Genomic DNA, 22103 nt, shown 5'->3' with positions numbered 1-22103 from the left:
TGTATGTTTAATCATTTTGACAACAGTATGTAAGGATGTACAAAATGTCCTCTAAAAACATTGAGTTTTGATAGTGGTAGATTTTGAGTGAGGAAAATATGCATGAATTTTGAGGCATTTAGTCATTGAATTCATTTTGTACTAAAGAAATGGGAAAGGATTCACAGTTTAGCTCCCACACACTAATGTTATGGCAACTGTTTTAAGAAAGTGACTTCAGTATGGCAGAACATGCCTTAGCAATTGAAAAAAACTGTAATAGCAAAGTTTATGTAGTGTAGGACTGTACAATTGCCTACGAAATACATACCTCAGTTGTGTCACTCCAAATTGACACTATGCAAAGTACTACTGCAAGCAATGATAGTCGATAAGAAGAATAAGTGTCTGCTATTTTTTGGTGAATATATTCATTGTTTCAGGACAAAACTGTCTTAACCTGTATACTTCAGCATTCCTGTTGTCCACTGTCGTCTTGAGAGTCAGTTCAAGATGTTCAATGTGAGCCAGCTGACACATAGGGATTGGTGCATGTGTATAGTGAGACTCTCAACATTGTTACACTACAGCCGTAATATCACAATATAAAAAGGTGCATGTAATATGTTGACATGAAGCATTTTTGTTCACATAGCAACAGAAAGGCAAGTATGATGGCAATAGCACCAACAAGTAAAAAAAGAGACAAAAATTGGTAAACAAAAATTAAACCAGACACTGGAGAGGTAGTACATTATAATAAAAGAGGAGTATATGTACATGCTAAATCCCGCTGCTTTTAAGCAAAAATAAATCTAGTTATGGTTATCTGTCCTCTTCTTCTGCTATCTAAAAATTTAACTCCACCCCACTGGTCTCCTCTCTGGCTTGTCAAATTCAGAACTCCTTTCACCCGTGCTTTAAATATCGCGTGGACCACAGAGCAGTAGAATAGGTACTGTATAGTTTACAGGGAATTAGATCACAACAGAGTACACAGCAGCGGACAGCAGTAGACATGGAGCTGGTTACTGCACATAGAAAACACAGTCCAGCAGAGAGGGATACTGGTGATCAATACAGGAGGTTAAAAATGAAGATGTCTGATGATACTTGCATCAGTACAAATGTGGATGAGAATATCTATGCTAATAAAATGGATGAGGATGTGTATGCCAATGCAGACATCATTAAGGCTAATGAAGCCCCGAAAGGCACCTCCAATCCCATGGAACAAACATCAAGGAGGTCTCAACATTCAGGTATGTACACAGACACAGAGAAACTCTGTACATTACCTTCAGCTGCATTTTCAGGGGTAAGATGGAGGAATATTGAAAGAAATGTTTTTTTTTTTTTTTGAAGGATATTTAAAATATTTTACAAATTGTTCTGAAATTGCCATCCTTTACTTGCTGAATATTACTGAATGCATGCATCCGTCTATCTATCTTCCTGACACATATTCTGCTCTGGATTATGGCAGGGCCTACAGCCTATCATTCAAACATACTATTATAATGTTGTGAGTATTATTAATGTATAATGGTAGTATTCAGATCCGATCACATTAGTTATTTTTCAGAAGCTGTGTTACACTGCATACATTTCTTCACCCCTATTAAACTTGTAACACTTCCTCATTTATGTTGTTTTCTACTTCCCAAATCTATTTTAACAGAAACTACCCGGGGGGGGGGGGGGGGGGGGGGGGTGGGGCGGGTGACAAATTACTGTATGTGTGGTCAGTGAACTATGAAAGCGATATGATCTGGTGCTGGGAATGGTGAAGATAAGAGTAGGAGTAACTCTAGTGTTGCCTGATTTTGAGTCCACACTGTTCAGTACATTTGAATAATGAAGGATTCTGTGCGGTAAATTACTATGTCTGCTGTGTCTGCTGATCTCCCTGTTCTCCCATGATCCCCAGTGATAGAGCTGTTTGTATCCCACCCAGGATCTGAGCCTGCAGGGGCACGATGGTACAGACTGCCCGCAGTGTGTCTTGGGATGCTGTGTTTGGTCCTCTTGATGCTCATCACAGTGCTTTTTGTTTACTGTGAGTATCTTAGTTGCACTTTAGTAATAGTATCCACTAGCTAAGTCATGTTTAGTGTGGATATCATGGTTCCATGTCTCAGAGAGCCTATTATTGTCTGAAATTAGTTACACTCAATAATGTGAGTTACATCATGTGTCCTTGTGTATATGACTTTTATCTCTTGTAGGAGGCCCTCATAACTTTGTGTTTGCTCTAGTTCTGTTGGCACTTAATACTGGGCTTGGTTTTCTGATTTAGGACATACCTGATATATTGTTACCTGGTACATTGGGCGGAGCTTAATTCTCCCGCTTCTGACGTCATAAGAGGAAGTGGCTTATCCTTGATGCTGATTGGTCGAGGGTTTATGCCCATATATGGTATCAATACATGCTTATGCCACGTGTTGCCGATAGGGTGGTTTGGGAGATTAAACTTTAATAGAATAAAAATACATTACATGTATTTTATTAATGTGCTTTTTTAATTACGTTTTTAAGGTATAATAAAACATAGAGCAGGATGTTGGCAAGCTAGCGCATACACGTTCAGCGGGGGCGTCCGTCCCGGCCAGTAGCTGCGTGTTGTTAGTAAGCGCCGCGGCGTATTTTAAAAGAAGGCACCAAAATGTTTTAAAGAAGAAAGCACCAAAAGAAGAAACCCCTTAGTGTTATTTTAAAAGAAAAGCAGTGTGAATTTAAACAAACATGCCCGAAAGAAGCAGCAAAAGAGCAAATTTAAACAAGTGCAAGCGAAACCTATGAACATACAGCCCCGTCGTTTTAAAAGAAGCGAGCACTCATTACATTTAACCAACACGAAAGACTTTAGTTATATTTACCAGGTTGGAGAAAGCATGTAAGCGGCAAACATTTAGAAGAAATAGGACGAAACGATCCCCGGAGACCCGCCACATGCGACTACTCTGTTTGAACAACGCGGGGCGGAATGGACGAATGCTAGTCCGGCGATTGGCGCATGCGCACCCACGCCGACGCCCCTTTCAAAATGGCTACGCCGACGGAGCGCCTGTTTTAGCAAATAAAACCCCTATAACCGTAATGTTTTTAAGGAATGAAGCACTTTTCTGTCAATGTGAATAATAAAGTAAAGCGCTCTGAGCATTTTCGATAGCAATAATCAGGAAATAACGCGGTTAATTCTTGTTTAAACGAATGCACGCTCTCACTCTCGTGTGGCGCACGCGCGTAGATCCACACAGCATTTCCTTTATTGAGCCAGCTCGTTGCGTGAAGCAGCTGTCAAATGGCTACCAGCGGAAATTGTTGTCGTGATGCGAACCGTTGGCCTGGATTGTGAGAAGTATGCCGCCATTCTGGCAGAATGCACACCAATTCTATTATTTTATATGCTTATTTGTAAATAGTGTAAAATAATCTATTTCTAATTTAAATAAAAGTCGATCTCTAACCCCCCGGATTGCTTAGCTACGTTTAGCTAAATTTATCTACGTATGGTTAATCAAAAGGTATAACCAGAACTTGAAAAGATGTATGACAATACATGCTGATCTTTTATTTCAAATAAGCCTCTTTAACCTCATCGTTTTTAAGCAATGAAACTCTTTTTCGGCTAATGTGTTATTTAAAATAAAACATCTTAAGCATTTCGACAACAAGAATCAAGGAATAATGATGGCGATCCTTGTTAAAATAACTCTCCATGTCGCGCTTGTGCGTGCAGCCACGATACCCACACACCACTGTCTTTTATTGAAAACAGCTGAGGCAAGTCGTTTTCGGAAGTGTGTATACAATAAGTAAACGTGTGTAAAAGAAGTATAAAACGTGTTATAAAGCACATAGCCAACATTAATTAATAAAGAATTTAATTAAGCATAATAGCCCAGACGTACCACGGCCTATAGCCGGTAGAAAGAGAGCTATCCAACGGCCTACAAGATAAAAGCATATGGCACCAAATTGGAATCAGTAGTCGTTAAAAGAATAAAATACATTATATGAATTTATCAATGCGACATTTTAAATACGTTTTAAGGCATAATAATTTTAAGGGGTCACCGGACGCGTCGAGCTTTTCTAGCTAGAGAGGAAAGAGAGTCGGGCAGTTTTGAATGGTAAAAGCAGTAGTTGTGTATTGTTAACGGTTTATTTTTTAACAAAATGTCCTATTTTATAACGGTAAAAACACAGCAATCATGTTTTTAGGGGGGGATTTATGCGTATTGCATGTCTAGACATGTCGATCAGCTAATGTCCGCGGCAGTGGGAAACGGGCCGTAGGCGCGAGAGCTTTTGGAGCCGTGAGCGATAAGCCTATGAGAAGGAAGCGTAAATTGACAAATTGTTGCAGAGTGCGTGTAGCATCTCGTTTAACCGCTGGTCCTGAGTGTGACAAGCAGACAGACAGCATTCACACCCCGGCAGAAAGCACATTACGTCTATTTGTTAATCTGTTTTATTCGTAAATAGTATAAAATAATATATGTCTAACACCACAGCTCTGGGACTCTAGCATAGCCCCGGGCGCCCCGCTGCGGGCCTGGGGGGCTGGATGAAGTATCTAACTTCAATTGCTTAATCAGCAGGGTAAAGTGCCGTAACTTAAACGGGGGTATGACAAATTAGTATAAAGTTTTAAGCCAATAAGATTTAATTAATAAAATAATTTAGTTGTATTTTGTTAGTTTTATTTTCAATAAAACACACGCAGCGCATTATTAATTTAATAGATGCAGGAACTAGTGAGCGGTATTTAGCTACGTACTTCAAAAACATTAAAAAAAACTTTGTTAGACTAATACCTTAGTTATTTTAATAATTTAAGGGATAAAAACATTTGTCGTGTTTGTCAATGTGTTATTTTAAGTAAAGGCGTTATCTTCCAACGCCAAAAGCCCTGTCATGTTTTAAGTGAGAAATGATAAGACTATTAAGCAGCATTTAGTGACATGCATCAAAACACATTTTTAAAAACTTTGAAAGAATAAAGTCTTAGTTATTTTAATAAATACGTTTTTCAGTAAATGTTTATTCACGCGCATGCACACAAACACACACACACCCCGGAGGTCAGGGGGCTTTAGAGTTTAACTTTAGGTTGCTGATCGCAATGTGTGACCAAACCCCAAAGCATCCTAACTTAGTCGTTTACTAACTTATCGCGAAAAACAGACAGAAATAGACTTGTAAATTCTAAAGAAAAAACATTAACTGTTTTTTGTTAATGTTTAAAGGTATACAAACTACAGTTGTATCGGACATGCACACAAAAACACTAAAAGAGTTTTGCTCAGTCAAAAAAACACCAAACATATATTGTTCACGCTTTTTATTAAAATGTATAAGGATTGTTTTGTTATAGGGAAATTTTAAATTAATACGAGTGGGATATAAGTCATTTAGGCAACAAGATTTGAGGAAGAACCTAAATAGTGGCTGGAAATGACCAACCAGGCAGGCAGAAGTGTGCTTTCCTTATCTCACAAGTCATGGAAGGGTGGGGTGGGGGGACACATAAGTGGGGGGTAGGAACTGTGGAATCAGGCAAGAGTGTAAGAATTTAGGATATAGTCTTGTTATTTTAAAGAAGGTGTACATGATTATTTCATTACTTTTAATAGGAACCAGTAAGATGCATTTAGCACCATGTTGCAAATACACATTAAAAACTTTAAAGAATAAGGTTATAGTTATTTTAATAAAGACATCCTACAAGGTGCCCACGGCCCTAACTTATATAATCTACAAGCTTGATCCGAGATGCTTGCTGGAGTACAATGCTAAGTTGACATCGGTAACGGAGCTGCAGCCTGTTTGATAGTTAATGAAACATAGTTCAAATTCAACAGTGTCAGCAGTCATCCACGATGCAGGGAGACTACAGATTGACTATAACGACCCCGTTTATCAGTTGGCATTATTTAAATTTTTTTTTGACAGAATAAAGCCTTAGTTATTTTAATAAATATGTTTTTCAGTAAATGTATACTCATGCTCATGTGCACAAACACACACACACACACACACACACACACACACCGGTGGTCAGGAGCTATAGAGTTTAACTTTAGGTCTGTGAAAGTATAGGACTGCAATGTGTATACAGACCCCAAAGCACCCTAACTTAGTCGTTTACTAACTTATCACGAAAAAACAGACAGAAATAGACTTGTGAATTTTAAAGAAAAGACATTAACTGTTTTTGTTAATGTTTAAAGGTATAGAAACTACAGTTGTATCGGACACGCACACAAAAACACTAAAAGAGTTTTGCTCAGTCAAAAAAAAAAAAAAACACCAAACATATATTGTTCACGTTTTTTTATTAAAATGTATAAGGATTGGTTTGTTATAGTGAAATTTTAAATTAATATGAGTGTGATATAAGTCATTTAGGCAACAAGATTTGAGGAAGAACCTAAATAGCGGCTAGAAATGACCGACCAGGCAGGCAGAAGTGTGGTTTCCTTATCTCACAAGTCATGGAAGGCTGGGATGGGGGACACATAAGTGGGGGGTAGGAACTGTGGAATCAGGCAAGGGTGTAAGAATTTAGGATATAGTCTTGTTATTTTAAAGAAGGTGTACATGATTATTTTAATTGCATTTAACAGGAACCAGTAAGCTGCATTTAGCACCATGCTGCAAATACACATTAAAAACTTTAAAGAATAAGGTCTTAGTTATTTTAATAAAGACATCCTACAAGGTGCCCATGGCCCCAGCTTATATAATCTACAAGCTTGATCTGAGATGCTTGCTGGAGTACAACGCTAAGTTGACAACGGTAACGGTACTGCAGCCTGTTTGATAGTTAATGAAACACAGTTCAAATTCAACAGTGTCAGTAGTCATCCACTATGCAGGGAGACTACAGATTGACTATAACGACCTGTTTATCTGCTGTCATTATTTAATTTATTATTATTTTTTTTTTTACAGAATAAAGCCTTAGTTATTTTAATAAATATGTTTTTTCAGTAAATGTGTATTCATGCTCATGTGCACAAACACACACACACCGATGGTCAGGGGCTTTAGAGTTTAACTTTAGGTCTGTGAAAGTATAGGACCGCGATGTGTATACAGGCCCCAAAACATATTAACTTAGTTGTTCATGAGTCTTATTGTGAAAAACCACGCAAAATAGACATGTAAATTTTAAAGAAAAGACATTAACTGCTTTTGTTAATGTTTAAATGTATAAAAACTTTAGATGTATTTGTTAAACAGTCAAACAAAAATGTGTTATTTTAAAGTAGTATAAAATATAACCTTAACTTTGGACGCAAGATGAACAACCTACAAACACAGACAGACAGACAGACAGACACACACACACACAGCAAAGCCCCAAGCATGCGCACAAGCACACAACCAAAGGGGGGCTTTTAGAGTTTGCTCAATCAAAAAAACATCAGACCCATATTGTCATGCCCTGCTCGTCGGCTCCTCCTGTGTGCCACGCCCCCTAATTACCCACGTGTGATTTCCTGATCGTGCCCAGTCGTGTCTTGTTTCCTGCTGCCTTGTTTCATGTATTTAAGTTCCTGATTTGTACTAACCCGGGTCCGTCATTGATGTTTCCTGATGTCTGTTGCCGTCCAGTGTTCCCTGCCCCGGATATCTTGATTAAAACCCCGTTGCCGCCCCCCGTATAATTCCGTATAATATAAAAATAAAATAGATAGATTGATTGTATCTACTGGCAGATAATAACAAGTTGTCTTTGGCTGTAGTTTATTTCAGGTAAATTTCATCTTTTTTGTTTTGTAGATAGCAGAATATTAAGTGCAAATATTTCAGATCAATGCTATGGTTTATCCTGCAGCCCTATTTCCTGTTATGGTCTGTTTTAAATACACAACATGAATGCGAGTGATTTAGTGACTCATGTCTGGTTATCTGCTTCAGATAAAGGAGCTTTTAATGATCTTGAAGAGAAGTCCAACATGTTAGCAGCAAAGAGAGACCAGCTACAGACAAATTACAGCTCACTGAAGATGAACCACAACCAGCTACAGACAAATTACAGCTCACTGAAGATGAACCACAACCAGCTACAGACAAATTACAGCTCACTGAAGATGAACCACAACCAGCTACAGACAAATTATAGCATCGTGAAAACAGAGAGAGACCAGCTAGCCAGTGTAGCGCAAAGTGAGTGAATTATTTGAATTCCCAGAGTAAGATGCTCAGAATGGAGGTTCACACCCTTTGGCTGAGTGTTGTTTGAGTAAATTAAAAGTTGATGACCCCAATAACTGATAAGAAAAATCTAACCTGAGGTGTAACAAAACATTCAGCAGCCAGCTGTCTCCAGTGCGGCATCTCTTTGGCTCCAGTGTTTACAAGCATCCGAGCCACAAGCATATGAGCCATTTTGATTTGTCTTTCCCTGTATCTGGCTCTTCACTCACATGCACTGCTTTTGATCTCATGCTGCAAAGTGACATTGGGGACAGCTGTACCTGCCACCAGTTCTGAATGTGCTGTACAGTATTTGTACTGTAAAATGATGACTCTGGATCACGGTATCCTTGAGATTAATCTATTTTTCCTTGCAGGACCCAGATGTCCCTCTGGCTGGATTAGTTTTAATTTTAAATGTTATTACGTGTCTGATCAACAGAAGACTTGGATCAACAGCCAGGAGGACTGTAGACACAAGGGAGCAGATCTATTCATTATAAACAGTTTAAAGGAACAGGTCAGAAAGTAAAAACATGTCAGATTATTATATTCGTAGGAGAATTTCATACAGCTTCTCCCGCAATGATATCAATGGACAGAAAGAGAATATGGAAAGTAAAGGGAATTCTTAATGGTGATCATTCACATTATTCATAATCATTTTACTACATTTTAGCTGATATTCAGTAAATACCAGAGAGCCTGGATCGGTCTGACAGACAGTGACCATGAAGGAACCTGGAAATGGGTGGATGGGACACCACTGACCACAAGGTAAGATTGGTGAGATTACTGTTACAGGACAGCAACTATTACATAATATGCACAAAATCTAAAAAGAAATCTGATTTGAATTGTTTTTGTGTTCACATTACAGTTTCTATTCAATTACATAAGCACAATTTTGACAACAGGACTCAACACTTCAAATCACTAAACACAACTCACAAAATCACACACCCAAACAGCAAAACAACTCACCTATCCTGCAAAATGAAGCTCTGCTTTTGATGAAACCAACTACACACCGCCATGTTTAATATAAAACATGTTTGTCTTTTGGGGTCGTGTGGTGGGTGCGGCAAGGCGCATGCTCCCAAACCTGATCTGACTTGACCTGACCTGCAGCACCCATTGTAATGATCCCCCCACGCAGGCCAGAAACATCCACAACAGTTCTGTGACCAATGATGTTTCTTCTGCTTCTCCTGGTTTTGGTGAGGGTGAAGCCAGCCTCATCCATGGAAATAAACTCATGGGAGATTGCATCCGCATCCATTTCCAGCACGTTCTTACAATACATAATGGTCAATATTGCTTAGTTTAGCATTATGAAAATGCTGTGTGTCATCAGTCTTGTACTTGCGGTCACATACTCATGCCTCATATCTTTGATTCTTTCTGCATTTCTCTGAAAGGGTCCCTTGTAAAACTGCTTCATGTTTATTTGGTGTCGTTGAAGTACGTAGGCTGGGCTGCTCAGGCTGACTTACCTGATGTGGCTAAAAATTGTACGATCGTTTATGATGTGGCTTTGAATTTCTCTTAGCCTAATTTCATTATTTGCTAAAAACTAAACTTATAATTGCTACTTCTTGTTCCTCAATTCGATTTCTTCCACCACAACGAACTCATCTTTAAATCCTTTGATAAAAGTGTAATGTAGATATTAGTCAGATTCTAGTACAGTTGTGTGTAAAATGCATGCACCATAAAAGTAATATTCACGGTATATTTCATATAATTTTTTGGATTACATATACAGAGTGTGTGCTATGTGGATTACATACCTGTTGTCAAAGAGATATGTCTGAACAACAGAGGCAACAGTAAGACAACTCTGTACCCTCTGTCCAGCCTCCATCATTGTCAACCCATGATTGGATGTTTCCCGTACCTGATCCCCTAATAAATCCCCAGTTTCCCCCGAATTCCGCCTGCTTGCCTGTTTTCTGCCTGCTTGCCTGCCTGTGCGAGCACCCGATCACCACCGAAACGTGACAGGTAGATTATGTGTTTAGAATTTTGCTAACATGAGCGTACATTTTGAAGTGTCAGTCTTTGAGTGTCAGCTTTTAGTAAAGTTGGGCTTTACATTTGATTCTACAATGTTAGCAACTGAAAAAAACTTTAATTGTTAGTCAGGTTGATGTATAATTATGCTGCTGTACATTCTCATGTTTTCTGGGACAATCCTTTACGAATGGAACCAAGTTTACGATAAACTGGTTTCTCTACTTAGTAACACTTTACTTAAATCAGACATATAAATGCATTATAGATACGTTCATAATGCATTGTAATGTATTCATGAAGTATTATAAACACGGCTATAAATATTTCTAAAAAGGCATAACACATTATAGCTGTCATGCCCGGCTCGTACGATCCTCGTGTGTGCCACGCCCCCTTGATTATCCACGTGTGCTTCCCCAATCGTACCCAGCTCTTCCTTGTTATTTCGCATTGTCTTGTCTATTTCAGTCCATGTCTTGCCCTGGTTTTTGTCCGTCATTGATGTTAGTCAATGTCTGATGTTCCCTCGCTGTCTGCCCAAGCGCTGTCTGAGAATTGAATTGGCCTTGTGTGTTGTCATCAGTATATTCATATATTTAGTCCTAATGATATTTCAAAAAGAAAATCAAGGCCTATATATATTATGTGATGAAATACATTAATCATATGTGTTTTTGTAAACCATGCATTACATTATATATGCTATTATTGAGGAAAATCTATGATAGGCAATACTCTTAAAGTAGCCTACCCATACTAATAAAACCAAAAATAGCATGGTTTTTGACAATGGGGTATCGTGGTACTTTTTCAGTATTGGTATATACCGTGCAACATTGTTCAATGATAATGTGCTATAAATACCTTCACAATGCAATACAATGGTTAGTATAATGTATTATGAAGGTATTTATATTGCATTATAGATGTGACCATTCATGATTCATAATGAACATGGCTATAATGTGTTATGCCTCTATAAATATTTATAGCCGTGTTTATAATACCTTATGAATGCCTCATAATGCATTGTGAGGGTATGCATGATACATTTATATGACTGCTTTAAATAAACTGTCACAGCAGAGAGTCGTGGAAGCAGGAACAAGACAGAACCCCCCCACCCCCCCCAAAGGCGTGCACTCTGGGCGCAAAATATCAATGGGGCACCGGGAACAGGACACATGCAGAACAGGCAGACCAAGAACAGAGACACCAGGGGAACATAGGCCGGAGGAACAAAGTAACTGGGAGTGAACACAGGAGACACGAGGGACGAGGAGCAAACACAGGAGGGCGGATGGGAAAGGACGGGGAACAGTGGGGAGCCCAAGGGGACCCCAGCGGGCGAGAGGCGGCAGGGGCAGCAGGCGACCGTGAGGTCAGAGACAGAGGGACGCTCGGCGACAGCGAGGCAGGAGCAGCAGGGGACCTCGCAGGGGTGAGGAGGCAGGCGGAGGGACAGGCGGAGGAGGCAAGGGGGAAGTCGAAGGGGACCTCAGCGAAGGTGAGGAGGGAGGGGAAGCCGCGGCAGGCAATGGCACAGCCACAACCGCTGAAGGCACAGCCGCCCGACGAGTTGGAGAGGGGAGGCCTGGAGGGGACCGATGAGGTGGAGGTGGGGCTGAAGGTGCCCCTGGAGCCACGGTGAAGGACAGCGAGGGCAAGTCAGGGGGCAGGACGGGCGGGGACACGACCCCCACGCAGGTGTCCCCTTCTTTTCCGGGAGACCGAACGGTGGGGGCCCCGCTGGGATCTACCATGATGGGGTGATGATGGCGTAGTCACTCCTCCGTAGGGGTTCAATGGGGTCATCAGGGAAATGCCTGAGGGGTCCCATTCAAGCTCCTCCTCTCCCTCCATCAAGGGAGGAGGAGTGATGGTCTGGCAATCGGGGACCTCCTCGGGGACAAGAACTGGGGCCAGGGGTGCAGGTGGTGTGGAAGCAAGATCAGAAGCTGGGGGTCAGGGTCCTTGGAGGGTGAAGCAGGTACTGGTGGAGCAGGGATCTCAGGGGACAAGCAGGAACAAGAGTCACAGGAACATGGGGGGACGGAGCATCGTCTGCCGACACAGGAACAACAGGGGGCAGAGCCTCAGGCGGAGGTTGCCAGGACCTTGGGTGCAGGCGGAGCCAGTACCTTGGGTGTGGGGAGAGCCGGAGGCACAGGATCCTCAGGCGGCTGAGACACTGGAACCTTGGGCAGAGGAGACGCTGCAGGAACCGTCGGTACAAGAACCAGAGGGGGCACTGCAGGAACCGCCGGCACAGGAACCACAGGCGCCGGGGTTGGCATCCGAGTAGCTGGCGCTGCCCCTTTAAGAGCCCTGGGGATCCCAAATGGACCTGGCCCCTTTAAGGGCCAGGCGCCCTTAAAGTTCCAGGCAGCGAAGCGGCAGGCGGCAGCTGGGAAACAGCGGCGGTGCAGTCGTCTGGCGTGAACACCGCTGGAGAGACTCCTCTTGATTTATGACGGGTGTTGAAGCGGAGATCGAAGCCCGTGCATCCGGGCCATCGTCCGGTCGATGTTGTTTCCACTTCTTTTTTCTCCGGCTGGCAGCTTTCGGTGGCGTCTGGGGCGCTTCTGGGAGCTTGGAATACGAAGTGGGAGGCAGCCAGTAGGTAACTTCATCAATTAGACCATGGTAGCGATCCTCGGTCAGGGGGGGATAGATTTTTTATGAATTGTGTCATTCTGTCACAGATGGGAATTGTGGAAGCAAGAACAACGAGACGAGAGATCAAGGAATGCGGGTTTATTAGGAATCTTTTCCCAATACAGGGCATTTAACATGGAACGTCAATGACACGACTGGGGAAACAGACTTGAACGCGGACTGAAATACACAAGACTAATAGCAGGAAACGTAGAGCAGTTGGTAAACGTAGGGATTCCACACGGGGTTAACGATGGGGGTGTGGCACACGGAGGGATCGAACGATCGGGTGTGACAAAACTGTTATCCTCCACTCTATTTGTCACGCCCAACTCGTACAATCCTTGTGTGTGCCACGCCCCCCTGATTATCCACGTGTGCTTCCCTGATTGTACCCAGCTGTACCCTGTAGTTTCGGTCCCCGTCTTGCCTCAGTTCAGTGTCTGTCATTGATGTTAGTCTGCGTATGATGTTTCCTGCTCCCCGTCTACCCAATAAATCCCCGTTTGCCCGACTTTGCCTGCCTCCAGCCTGCTTCCCTGCTTGTTCGCCTTCCCCGTCTTCGACAGATCGTGACACTATTAATCTTCCTATATGTAATTAAATCAATTAACAGAGTTTGCATATCAGCATAGCAACATAATATTAAAACATAACATAAAAACATCACATTTTTTTATCTGAATGCCCACTTACACATTTTTAAATACAAAACCAAACATTTACAAATCTTTGAAGGGACACTATCAAATGCAGATGTAGCTCTTCGAAATGTTTTGGGGAGAAGTGATAAGCAGCTACAATTAAATATGTATTAATTAATTAGATGTTTAATTAGTTAAATAGATGTTTAATGTCTGTCTTTCTGTCTCTTGTATTACAGTTACTGGATGACTGGGGAGCCCAATGATAACGGAAATGAGGACTGTGTTGAAATAATCACAGGAAAAGACATACTGAAGAACTGGAATGACCTGCCTTGCAATCATTTAAATAACTGGATTTGTGAGAGTGGAGAAGTCAATTAGGATGAACCTCAGACATATATAAAAATCCATCCATCCATCCATCCATCCATTTTCCAAACCGCTTATCCTATTGGGTCGCGGGGGGTCCGGAGCCTATCCCGGAAGCAATGGGCACGAGGCAGGGAACAACCCAGGATGGGGGGCCAGCCCATCGCAGGGCACACTCACACACCATTCACTCACACATGCACACCTATGGACAATTTAGCGACTCCAATTAGCCTCAGCATGTTTTTGGACTGTGGGGGGAAACCGGAGTACCCGGAGGAAACCCCACGACGACATGGGGAGAACATGCAAACTCCACACACATGTGACCCAGGCGGAGACTCGAACCTGGGTCCCAGAGGTGTGAGGCAACAGTGCTAACCACTGCACCACCATGCCGCCCCCATATTTAAAAATGACTAATGATAATTAATTACTAATGATAATTATTATTTTTACATTGAATAACATGACATTCCCTGCTAAGCAAATGCCTTTTGTTATTGAAGCTGTTTTGAAAATTAAGAGACAATATTCTGTTTTCTTGAACATTTCTTTGGTAGAAGTCATGCTTTGTTTTTATACTGGAATGCATTTTCAAGTGCTTTTAGAAAAATCTGTTAGGAACACTTTATAATAATGGTACAAATATGAATTACTATATACAGATATATATACATCAGTTAAGGAATGTTAATTCACAGTTACTTCCTATATTATTTGATGTGCCATCAAATGAAAGTAATATTACACAATGACATCATCATTAACTGCTGAAGTCTCTGAAGTACAAAATGGTCTGACCATAGAAGCAATAAGGATGATAGATTGGGGGAAGGTTGTAGTTTGGCCCACCATGCACCATGATCAGGCAGAAGGAGGGGCATGGCAGCCCCCAGTCCAGCACCCCACCCATGACACCTCCAGTCCAGGCAGACCACACCCCACAAGACCTGCTGCACCTATTCTATGATGGAGTTTGTTTGTTTTTTTCCCCTTTATTCCTTATAAGTAGAAGAGAGAAAGCTAATCTGGTATGATGCATTACAGTTTATTTCAATTGCTAAAGCACAATTTAAAAAAATCGGGCCCATATTTCCAAACCACAATTAGAACAACACTACACCCAAGTAGCAGAACATCTCAGATCTTTTGAAATTGAAATGCAATCGACTCAATGTGAGGCATAAGAGCAATAGAAATAAATATCCAACATCACAGGCTATGTTGTCACAGGCAAGACATCGTGGGAAAAATCTTCTAGAACATCGGATCCATCCTTGAATAGATACAATATCAATCTGATTAAATGTGAGAGAGAGATAATGCATGCCGCTTCTTTCAAAAAGATTTATGACCTAAAGATCAACGGGGTCACATTTGTCTAAATGAAAGCTGAGGTCAAAGGTCGCAAAGATAACAGAGGTCACGTGTCAAAGATGACAGGTGTGGTCACAGAGGTCACTGGGACAGGGGGTCGTGACGTCACAACTAGTTGGTAGTGTTGTTTATTATTTATTTTGACATTTTTCAAAGTGATATATAGCAGAGAATGGCTTGGTGTATGGGTGATTATGAATACGAGTGGGATGTGTGATGGTGTTGGAGCCCATGCTATGAGGGTGAAGTTCCTAGGCGTATCTGCAGCAGAATATGATTGTCCTCCGGTGATTATTGACAGGATCCAGGACAAGCCTCTGATCACGGAGTATGTGACGGGGAGGCATCCGTCTAGGTCGGTGTGGTTGCTGGAGATTGCATATTATGCTTTCCGGAAAGTCTGCTTAGACGTGCCTGCCCATCTAGAGGAGGGGGATGCCTCACCATGCAGCGTGACCCGGTACTTGGCTGGCCCTGCTGAGCGGGCTGATTACTTGATCGAGTGGGGGTCTGCTGCTCATCCGGTACTGTTGGAAGGTGAGCGATGTCTGGAGCCTGGGAACGTTGTGGATAAGGAATTCTACTACCCTCTGAGGAAGGCTGTGTCTGCAAAGGACTTGGTCATTCTGAGAGCGGTGTTGGAGTTTATCCTGGTGTTGTATAAGTCTGAAAGAAACTCTGTGAAAATGAGAGAGTTGGAGCGTAGAATGAGAGGAGGTATGTCAGTCGCAATCCTCCATTAAATGCTTTGCAATCCCCTGCAGCAGTCTGTGTGTGTGTGAATCTGGCTGGGAGGGGAGGGAGGGGGAGCAGGGTAGTGTCTGTGTTTCTGTGAAACTGGCTATTTGAAGAAAAAAGTTGTTTTTGAAGTTGGAGCGAGTAGTTTTCACATACAGCTCTTATTCACACTCCCCGTAGGTCATCCCGGTCAGACTGTAACGTACCCCGGTCTCTGTCTGTGCACAATTACATCTAGAAAATAAACATCGGCCACACATCAAATTGACATTTTGTGTTTCTGTGCATAAAAAGCTTTTTTGAAGTTCGGGGGGTAAAGTTGGGGAAAGTAGTTTTCCCCATACAGCTATTATTTACACCCCCTGTAGATCATCCCGGGTTGAGTGTAACATACTCCGTCTGTGTCTGCGCATAACTACAAACAGAAGATAAAAGAAAACACTGTGATGTTCATCAAATAGTCAATTGACATAATTAAGAAACAAGATAAACGGAGGTAACCTAAAACTTGACAACCTGTATTCTCATTTAAGAATCCTAAGAAAAGTTAAACACGTATAGTTACATCAAACTCATACATTAACTTCCCCTAAAAGGAACACAACAGCCGCAGATATTTATTACAGTGAACGGACACCGTACTGGTTTTCATCCTTCTGTAAAGAAACAGAAGTACCTTCAAGTATCATCTACAGCCTTACCCCACTGGAAAAAGAAACCTACATGGGACTTCCATAGAGTGAGTATATTATGTCTTATATACATGTTTTATGATAAACGCTATACATTAAAATAACTTTAACATTTAAAATTTTTTTAGAGATTACGGTATTCTGTGTTCTTTCTACGAGAGACAGCGCGGATTGAGGGGGGGCTGTCAAGAGACAATCTACGAAAGACCTGAATCAGCAGGTATGGACGGAGCAACACCCTCTCCTATACCCGAAACATTATTAGATGAAATCGACAACATCGACAACGCGGTCGGACCTAATAATGAAAATGATACGTTTTACATCGTTTAACACAACTTGCCACCCACAGCGTCTGGTGAAGCGAGGGTCGAAGAGCCCTGTTTCCTACTGTCCTTAGAGACAATATTAACCTTCCTGTGGTGTTGGGGTCAGCACTAACCAGTTTTTAAGTTTAAAATGCATAAAAGCACCACATAGATTTGTGTATTGCATCAAGGCTTTTTGACTTTGTCAGGAATCTCTATTTAAACAAAATAAATTAAAACTAAATCAAGGCAAGGCATGCCCATACATTTAAGGCAAGATAAGACCAATTCAGTTTATTCATATAATTTTCTTGAGGTTTATTTTACCATAATTTTTTTAATTGAAAACAAGAGGTATGCTGTCGAAAGAAAGGTCCAGAAAGCCACAACAAAAATATTAAAACCAATCTTTTCATGGATAAGGAAGCATAACATGATAACCAAGAGGTAAGAAATAAATTTGATGACAAATAATTGTTTTGAGGATATTTTATGGCTGATTTAAGACATGGGTCGGCGCCGACCCATCTAACATAAGAGATAGGAACAGAAAGCTAACACAGGCCGAAGGTTAAGCATGTTAAATGAAAGTCATCGAGATAATCACCTATAATGACCCGGCTCGTCCGATCCTTGTGTGTGCCACGCCCCCTGATTATCCACGTGTGCTTCCCCGATCTTGCCCAGCTGTGTCCTATTATTTTCGCCAAGTCTTGTCTATTTGAGTCCACATCTTGCCTTGCCTTTCGTCCGTCATTGATGTTAGGTATTGTCAGTGATGTCCTGTTCTACCCGTAGTCTTCCTTCCTTTAATAAATCCCCAGTTTTCCTCACGTTTTGCCTCCCTGCCTTGTCCTTCCCTGCATCCTTCCTTCCCGCCTGCCTGTCGCTCCTTCGCGAACCTGACAATGTGAAAACGTGTCACCTGTTTAATAGACCTCTCGATAAAAAGGTAAGGTTCATTTAAAACAAAGGCAAATTGTTGACTAGTGGGGAAACTCTGCCTTTTGGGTACTGACATCTACAGCTACTATTATGCCTATCCTAAACTCGGTGTTGAAATGTTTTCAGACGTAACATGTACATGTGTTTTATTTTTCGACCATGTTGTATAAACTGTTTTTAAAATGCATGATGTACAAATTGTATGCATTTATCAAATTGGTTTTTTTGTTGTTAATGTAACTCGAACATGGTTTATTTTACCTTCAAAAGTATCTGGTGATACATATGAAATGTTTATAGTTCCTTCTGCATAGTGTGAGGCAAATCTCAAGATAGAAGTTCTATTAATTTATGTGATAGACTTCATGATTCAAATTAAATTAAGCTTCAGGCTCATTATTATATGTAATTTAAAATACAGTGGAATCCGCGTAAAGTGATCATGTCTGTCTGGGTGAAATTGATCACTATATGCAGATGATCATTATAACCTTTTTTTTCGTTTTTCTTTAGGTCTCAGGCAGATTACCATCTAATTCACATTTGTATATTTATTACTTGAATATAAGGTAATAAAATGTTACAGCTTTGCTGTTTACAGATTTTTTTTTGATTTTCAAAATATAATACAGCTGTTTCAAACACTTTTCAAATTACACTGCTGTTAAAATGAAATTACTGAACTGTTAAATCAAATATACTATAACACAATTCAACTTAATTCAGTTTTATTTGTATAGCGCATTTCCACAACATTGCATTGTCTCAAAGCCCACAGGGAGCAAGCCAGAGGCCTTATAGGTTTCTTCCCTATAAGGAAGAAACCTTGGGAGGGAGCAGACTCAAAGGGGGAGCCCATCCTCCAGGGGCCGGCAGTACACTATAGGAGCCTACTGTACTTAAAATATAGCTTATTTTAGTTTCACTGTTACATCTCAGTGGCTTGTTTGTGGAGGTTTATCATAATCTTTAATGAGTTTGACATTGAGAGAAAATTACTTTATTTTTCCTGTCATGTTTTCTGTGCAGGCAGCATTAGCCTCGGGTAGCTAGCCAGAAGCAGACTTTTTACTGTAAGGCGAAGTCAGCTTATCAAAGTCAAGTAAAAAAGAAAAAAAGAATTAGAGCAGTTTTAATTTTTTCCGCATGTTGTCATTTATAAAAAGACCCAAAATGAACACTGTAAGCGGACTAATGCATTACTATAAATTAATTATTGAAACAGTATCTATATAGGAATGATGATCCCAAGGTTTTTGATCCATACAAGCATTTGATGACGTTATAACCGTCATCACTATAAGTGGGTTCCACTGTAATCTATTTTTGTATTATGTCATGCCCCATCCTGGGTAGTTCCCTACCTTGCACCCGTAGCCTCCGGGATAGATTGCAGATCCCTGTGACCCTGAATGGGACAAGTGGTTTCAGAAAATGGATGAATGGATGTTATGTCATGTAATCTTAGAGTATGCTCGAAGTAATTACAAAGCTAAACTGATATAAGTTTTACTTGGGTTCTTCAAGTGTCAACAGCTGTGATGTTCAAAATTATTCACATGCAGAAGTTAGAGTTGGCAGGCATACATGGGTTAGAGAATTGTTGATCCTTGTGTGGATTTTCTCTTTTCACTTTGCCCCATGTTGCTCTTCTATGAGGCACACATACAGGTGAGAGCAAACTTGAGGTCAGCCAGTGTGCAGTGCCCGTGGAGCTGGGGGTTAAGGGCCTTTCTCAAGGGTCTACTGACATGTGACTATTCTGCTGAGTGCAAGGCTTGAGCCAGCAACCTTCTGATTACCAAGGCTTAACCTGCTGATCCACACCCTACCCCCATTGTACATGAAATTATAGATTGTACAATTATAGATTGAAGAAGATGTTAGTGAATCACCAAAGGGGGACATGAACTCTTATGCGCTATCGGGATAACGTCTAGGGATGGAGGGGCATCAATAACATTTAAGTGGAGGACAGTAGGAAGAGCCCCCCAACAGATCCACACAGACACACGCACACACACATACTCAGTTCTGCAGCCAGGGAGTAAAGACAGGACATTTATTTCACCGTAAATACCCAGCAGAAAATTAACTAAACACAAAACATACTCAAAAAGCAGAGGGACTGGACTGCGAATGGTGCAAAAGGAAAACACAACAAAACCAAACAGTGTTACACAGTTTATCTAACTCAATAAAATAAGCAACTAGTCTAAGCATTAGTTTTAAAACATAAAATGCAAGTGGTTGCGCTCGCCCCTTTACCTAGGGTGTGTTGAACCTACGTGATGGGAGTATAGGCATGCCCCTGCTACACTGTCCAGCCTCCGACCCAAACTACCAGAACAGAACAAGCCTGGACAAACAGGCACATTACAGATGGTAGACAGCTGGAAAAAGCCGTCCTCCACGGAAGTGAGCTGGATATGATTTGCTGCCAGATATTTGAGGACCGTCCCCTGTTAACAAATTGAGGCATGCACACACAGTGTACACAGACACACACACGATCCGCACGTAAGAGTATGCGGCTTGTATAATCTGAGCATCCATGTTCATTGTTGCAAAGGAAGCAGAGGTACGGAAGGGACATCATCTCATCATAAAGTTTGCCATAAAATTAATTATGCCAAAAATCACTCAGTATGAAGAGGGAAATTGTGGCCTTCAGGGCATGACATTAAAGTGATCAACCACTTGTTTCATTTATAAATATTGGGGTGAAGGACTGTAATGCAATTCAGAACAGCAACGTGGCCAGTAGTGGGTCTTTTGAAGCTTAATTTGAATCAAACCCGACTGTATGAAAGGTTCATTCACCAAGTACATTAATGCATATACAATTTTACTTGATACAAAAGGTACAATTGTGAGGACAGACAGACATGACTGTATAGATAATCCTAAAATGCATCCTAAAATTCAGTAAATGCAATAAATATACAGGTAAACACGTATATGGACTGTGTAATGAGTAGAAACTGTAAGACAGAACGGTGTAAGAATGATGAACAATGTAGTGTCAAGGTGCCAATAAGCTAAACTGATGTGCAAAAGGAAGAGAGAGTGCAGTTATGAGCTAAGCTGAAGAGATCACTGTTTGATCGCTACTACAGCTTCTGTAAGGAAGCTTTTGTTGTGCCTAGTGCTTCTGGGTTAATTGCTTGAAAGTGCTTCCTACCTGGAAGGCTGTGGAAAGGATAATGACCAGGATGAGAGGGATTGCTGATGATCTTTTGAGCCAGAATGATAAGTCTAGTCTGGTCAGGATTCTGCACCAATTTAGATGAGATTAGGATGGACTGAATGATGAGCAGAATCAGCACACAAGTGAAACTGAAAGAGGATGTGAAACAAGTTAATAACAAAAATAATTTCACATGAACATTTACTTCTCTATTTTTCATGAGAAAAACATTGTCAGAGGTAATAATTACAATATGAAAATGTAAATGCTGGTCAAGCAGAATTCTTTCCAAACATATAAAAAAATTAAAACTTTGTTTCACATAGAATTGTGATCCCAGTCCAGATCCCATACTGGCTCAATAGGTCACACTGTGACCTCACACTAGTGTTTTTCACAGGGTATGCTGTGCCGCAAGCCTGGTGCTTCTCAGAATAAGCTGCAGGCTGACAGTAATCCAGTACACTGTAAAAAAAATATTTCATCCTTTCCAATGAAAACTTAGTTGTCTGTCCAGCACAGTTGTTTTATGTATGACAGTTAGATGGTGTTGACTTAATTTTGTAATTAATATTACATCCATTAACTGTTGGCTGTATTATGTAGCGCCCCTTTGTGCATTAAAAGTAATATGGGAGCTACCTTGAATTCTTTTCCCTCTGTACTTATGATATTTAGGGTCCCCTATCCATTCTCTTTAAAGCTCAAACACAAATACATACATCACTTTACACAAAAGAACATAATCAACACAGTAATACACTCAACCGTAAATGGTAACATTTACTCATTTATGACAGTTTATAAAAGACATTTCACTCGGGAGCGAATAATACATTTAACATAAGAACATAAGAACTATACAAACGAGAGGATGCCATTCGGCCCATCAAGCTCGCTTGGGGAGAACTTAACTAATAGTCAGAGTTGTTAAAATCTTATCTAGCTCTGATTTAAAGGA

General features: G+C 40.9%; 2 protein-coding genes across 6 annotated transcripts in view; both read left to right on the top strand.

Moving 5' to 3' along the window:
* Positions 1-22103, top strand: part of LOC125721193 (C-type lectin domain family 4 member E-like) — an 87640-nt gene that overhangs the window by 5660 nt on the left and 59877 nt on the right. The window lies entirely within an intron of this gene.
* Positions 701-18548, top strand: LOC125721166 (CD209 antigen-like protein C). 5 transcript variants are annotated; one of them, XR_007385701.1, is made up of 7 exons: positions 707-1241; positions 1937-2038; positions 7918-8166; positions 8574-8716; positions 8876-8973; positions 13757-16746; positions 16828-18548. XR_007385701.1 is itself a non-coding variant. In XM_048997205.1 (6 exons), exons 1-6 carry the CDS (start codon positions 998-1000, stop codon positions 9381-9383), a joined length of 864 nt encoding a protein of 287 aa, XP_048853162.1. In that variant the 5' UTR covers positions 704-997; the 3' UTR covers positions 9384-11325. The 5 variants fall into 5 exon arrangements, 4 of the variants coding, with proteins under 4 accessions (XP_048853161.1, XP_048853162.1, XP_048853163.1 ...); XM_048997205.1 differs by lacking the exons at positions 13757-16746; positions 16828-18548 and adding an exon at positions 9356-11325 and having other exon boundaries at positions 704-1241; XM_048997206.1 differs by lacking the exons at positions 13757-16746; positions 16828-18548 and adding an exon at positions 9286-11325 and having other exon boundaries at positions 704-1241.

Source organism: Brienomyrus brachyistius, unplaced genomic scaffold (genome assembly GCF_023856365.1).
Source record: "Brienomyrus brachyistius isolate T26 unplaced genomic scaffold, BBRACH_0.4 scaffold32, whole genome shotgun sequence".
NCBI lineage: Eukaryota > Metazoa > Chordata > Actinopteri > Osteoglossiformes > Mormyridae > Brienomyrus > Brienomyrus brachyistius.
The sequence above is the reverse complement of the archived record's forward strand: the minus strand, read 5'-3'. Positions and strand labels throughout refer to the sequence as shown.

Excerpts from the sequence above, each read along its gene's own strand:
- LOC125721166 (XM_048997202.1), top strand. The coding sequence starts at position 998 with ATGGAGCTGGTTACTGCACATAGAAAACACAGTCCAGCAGAGAGGGAT. Across the intron at positions 2,039-7,917 it reads CACAGTGCTTTTTGTTTACT|ATAAAGGAGCTTTTAATGAT; the intron begins GTGAGTATCTTA and ends TATCTGCTTCAG. Across the intron at positions 8,167-8,573 it reads GCTAGCCAGTGTAGCGCAAA|GACCCAGATGTCCCTCTGGC; the intron begins GTGAGTGAATTA and ends TTTTCCTTGCAG.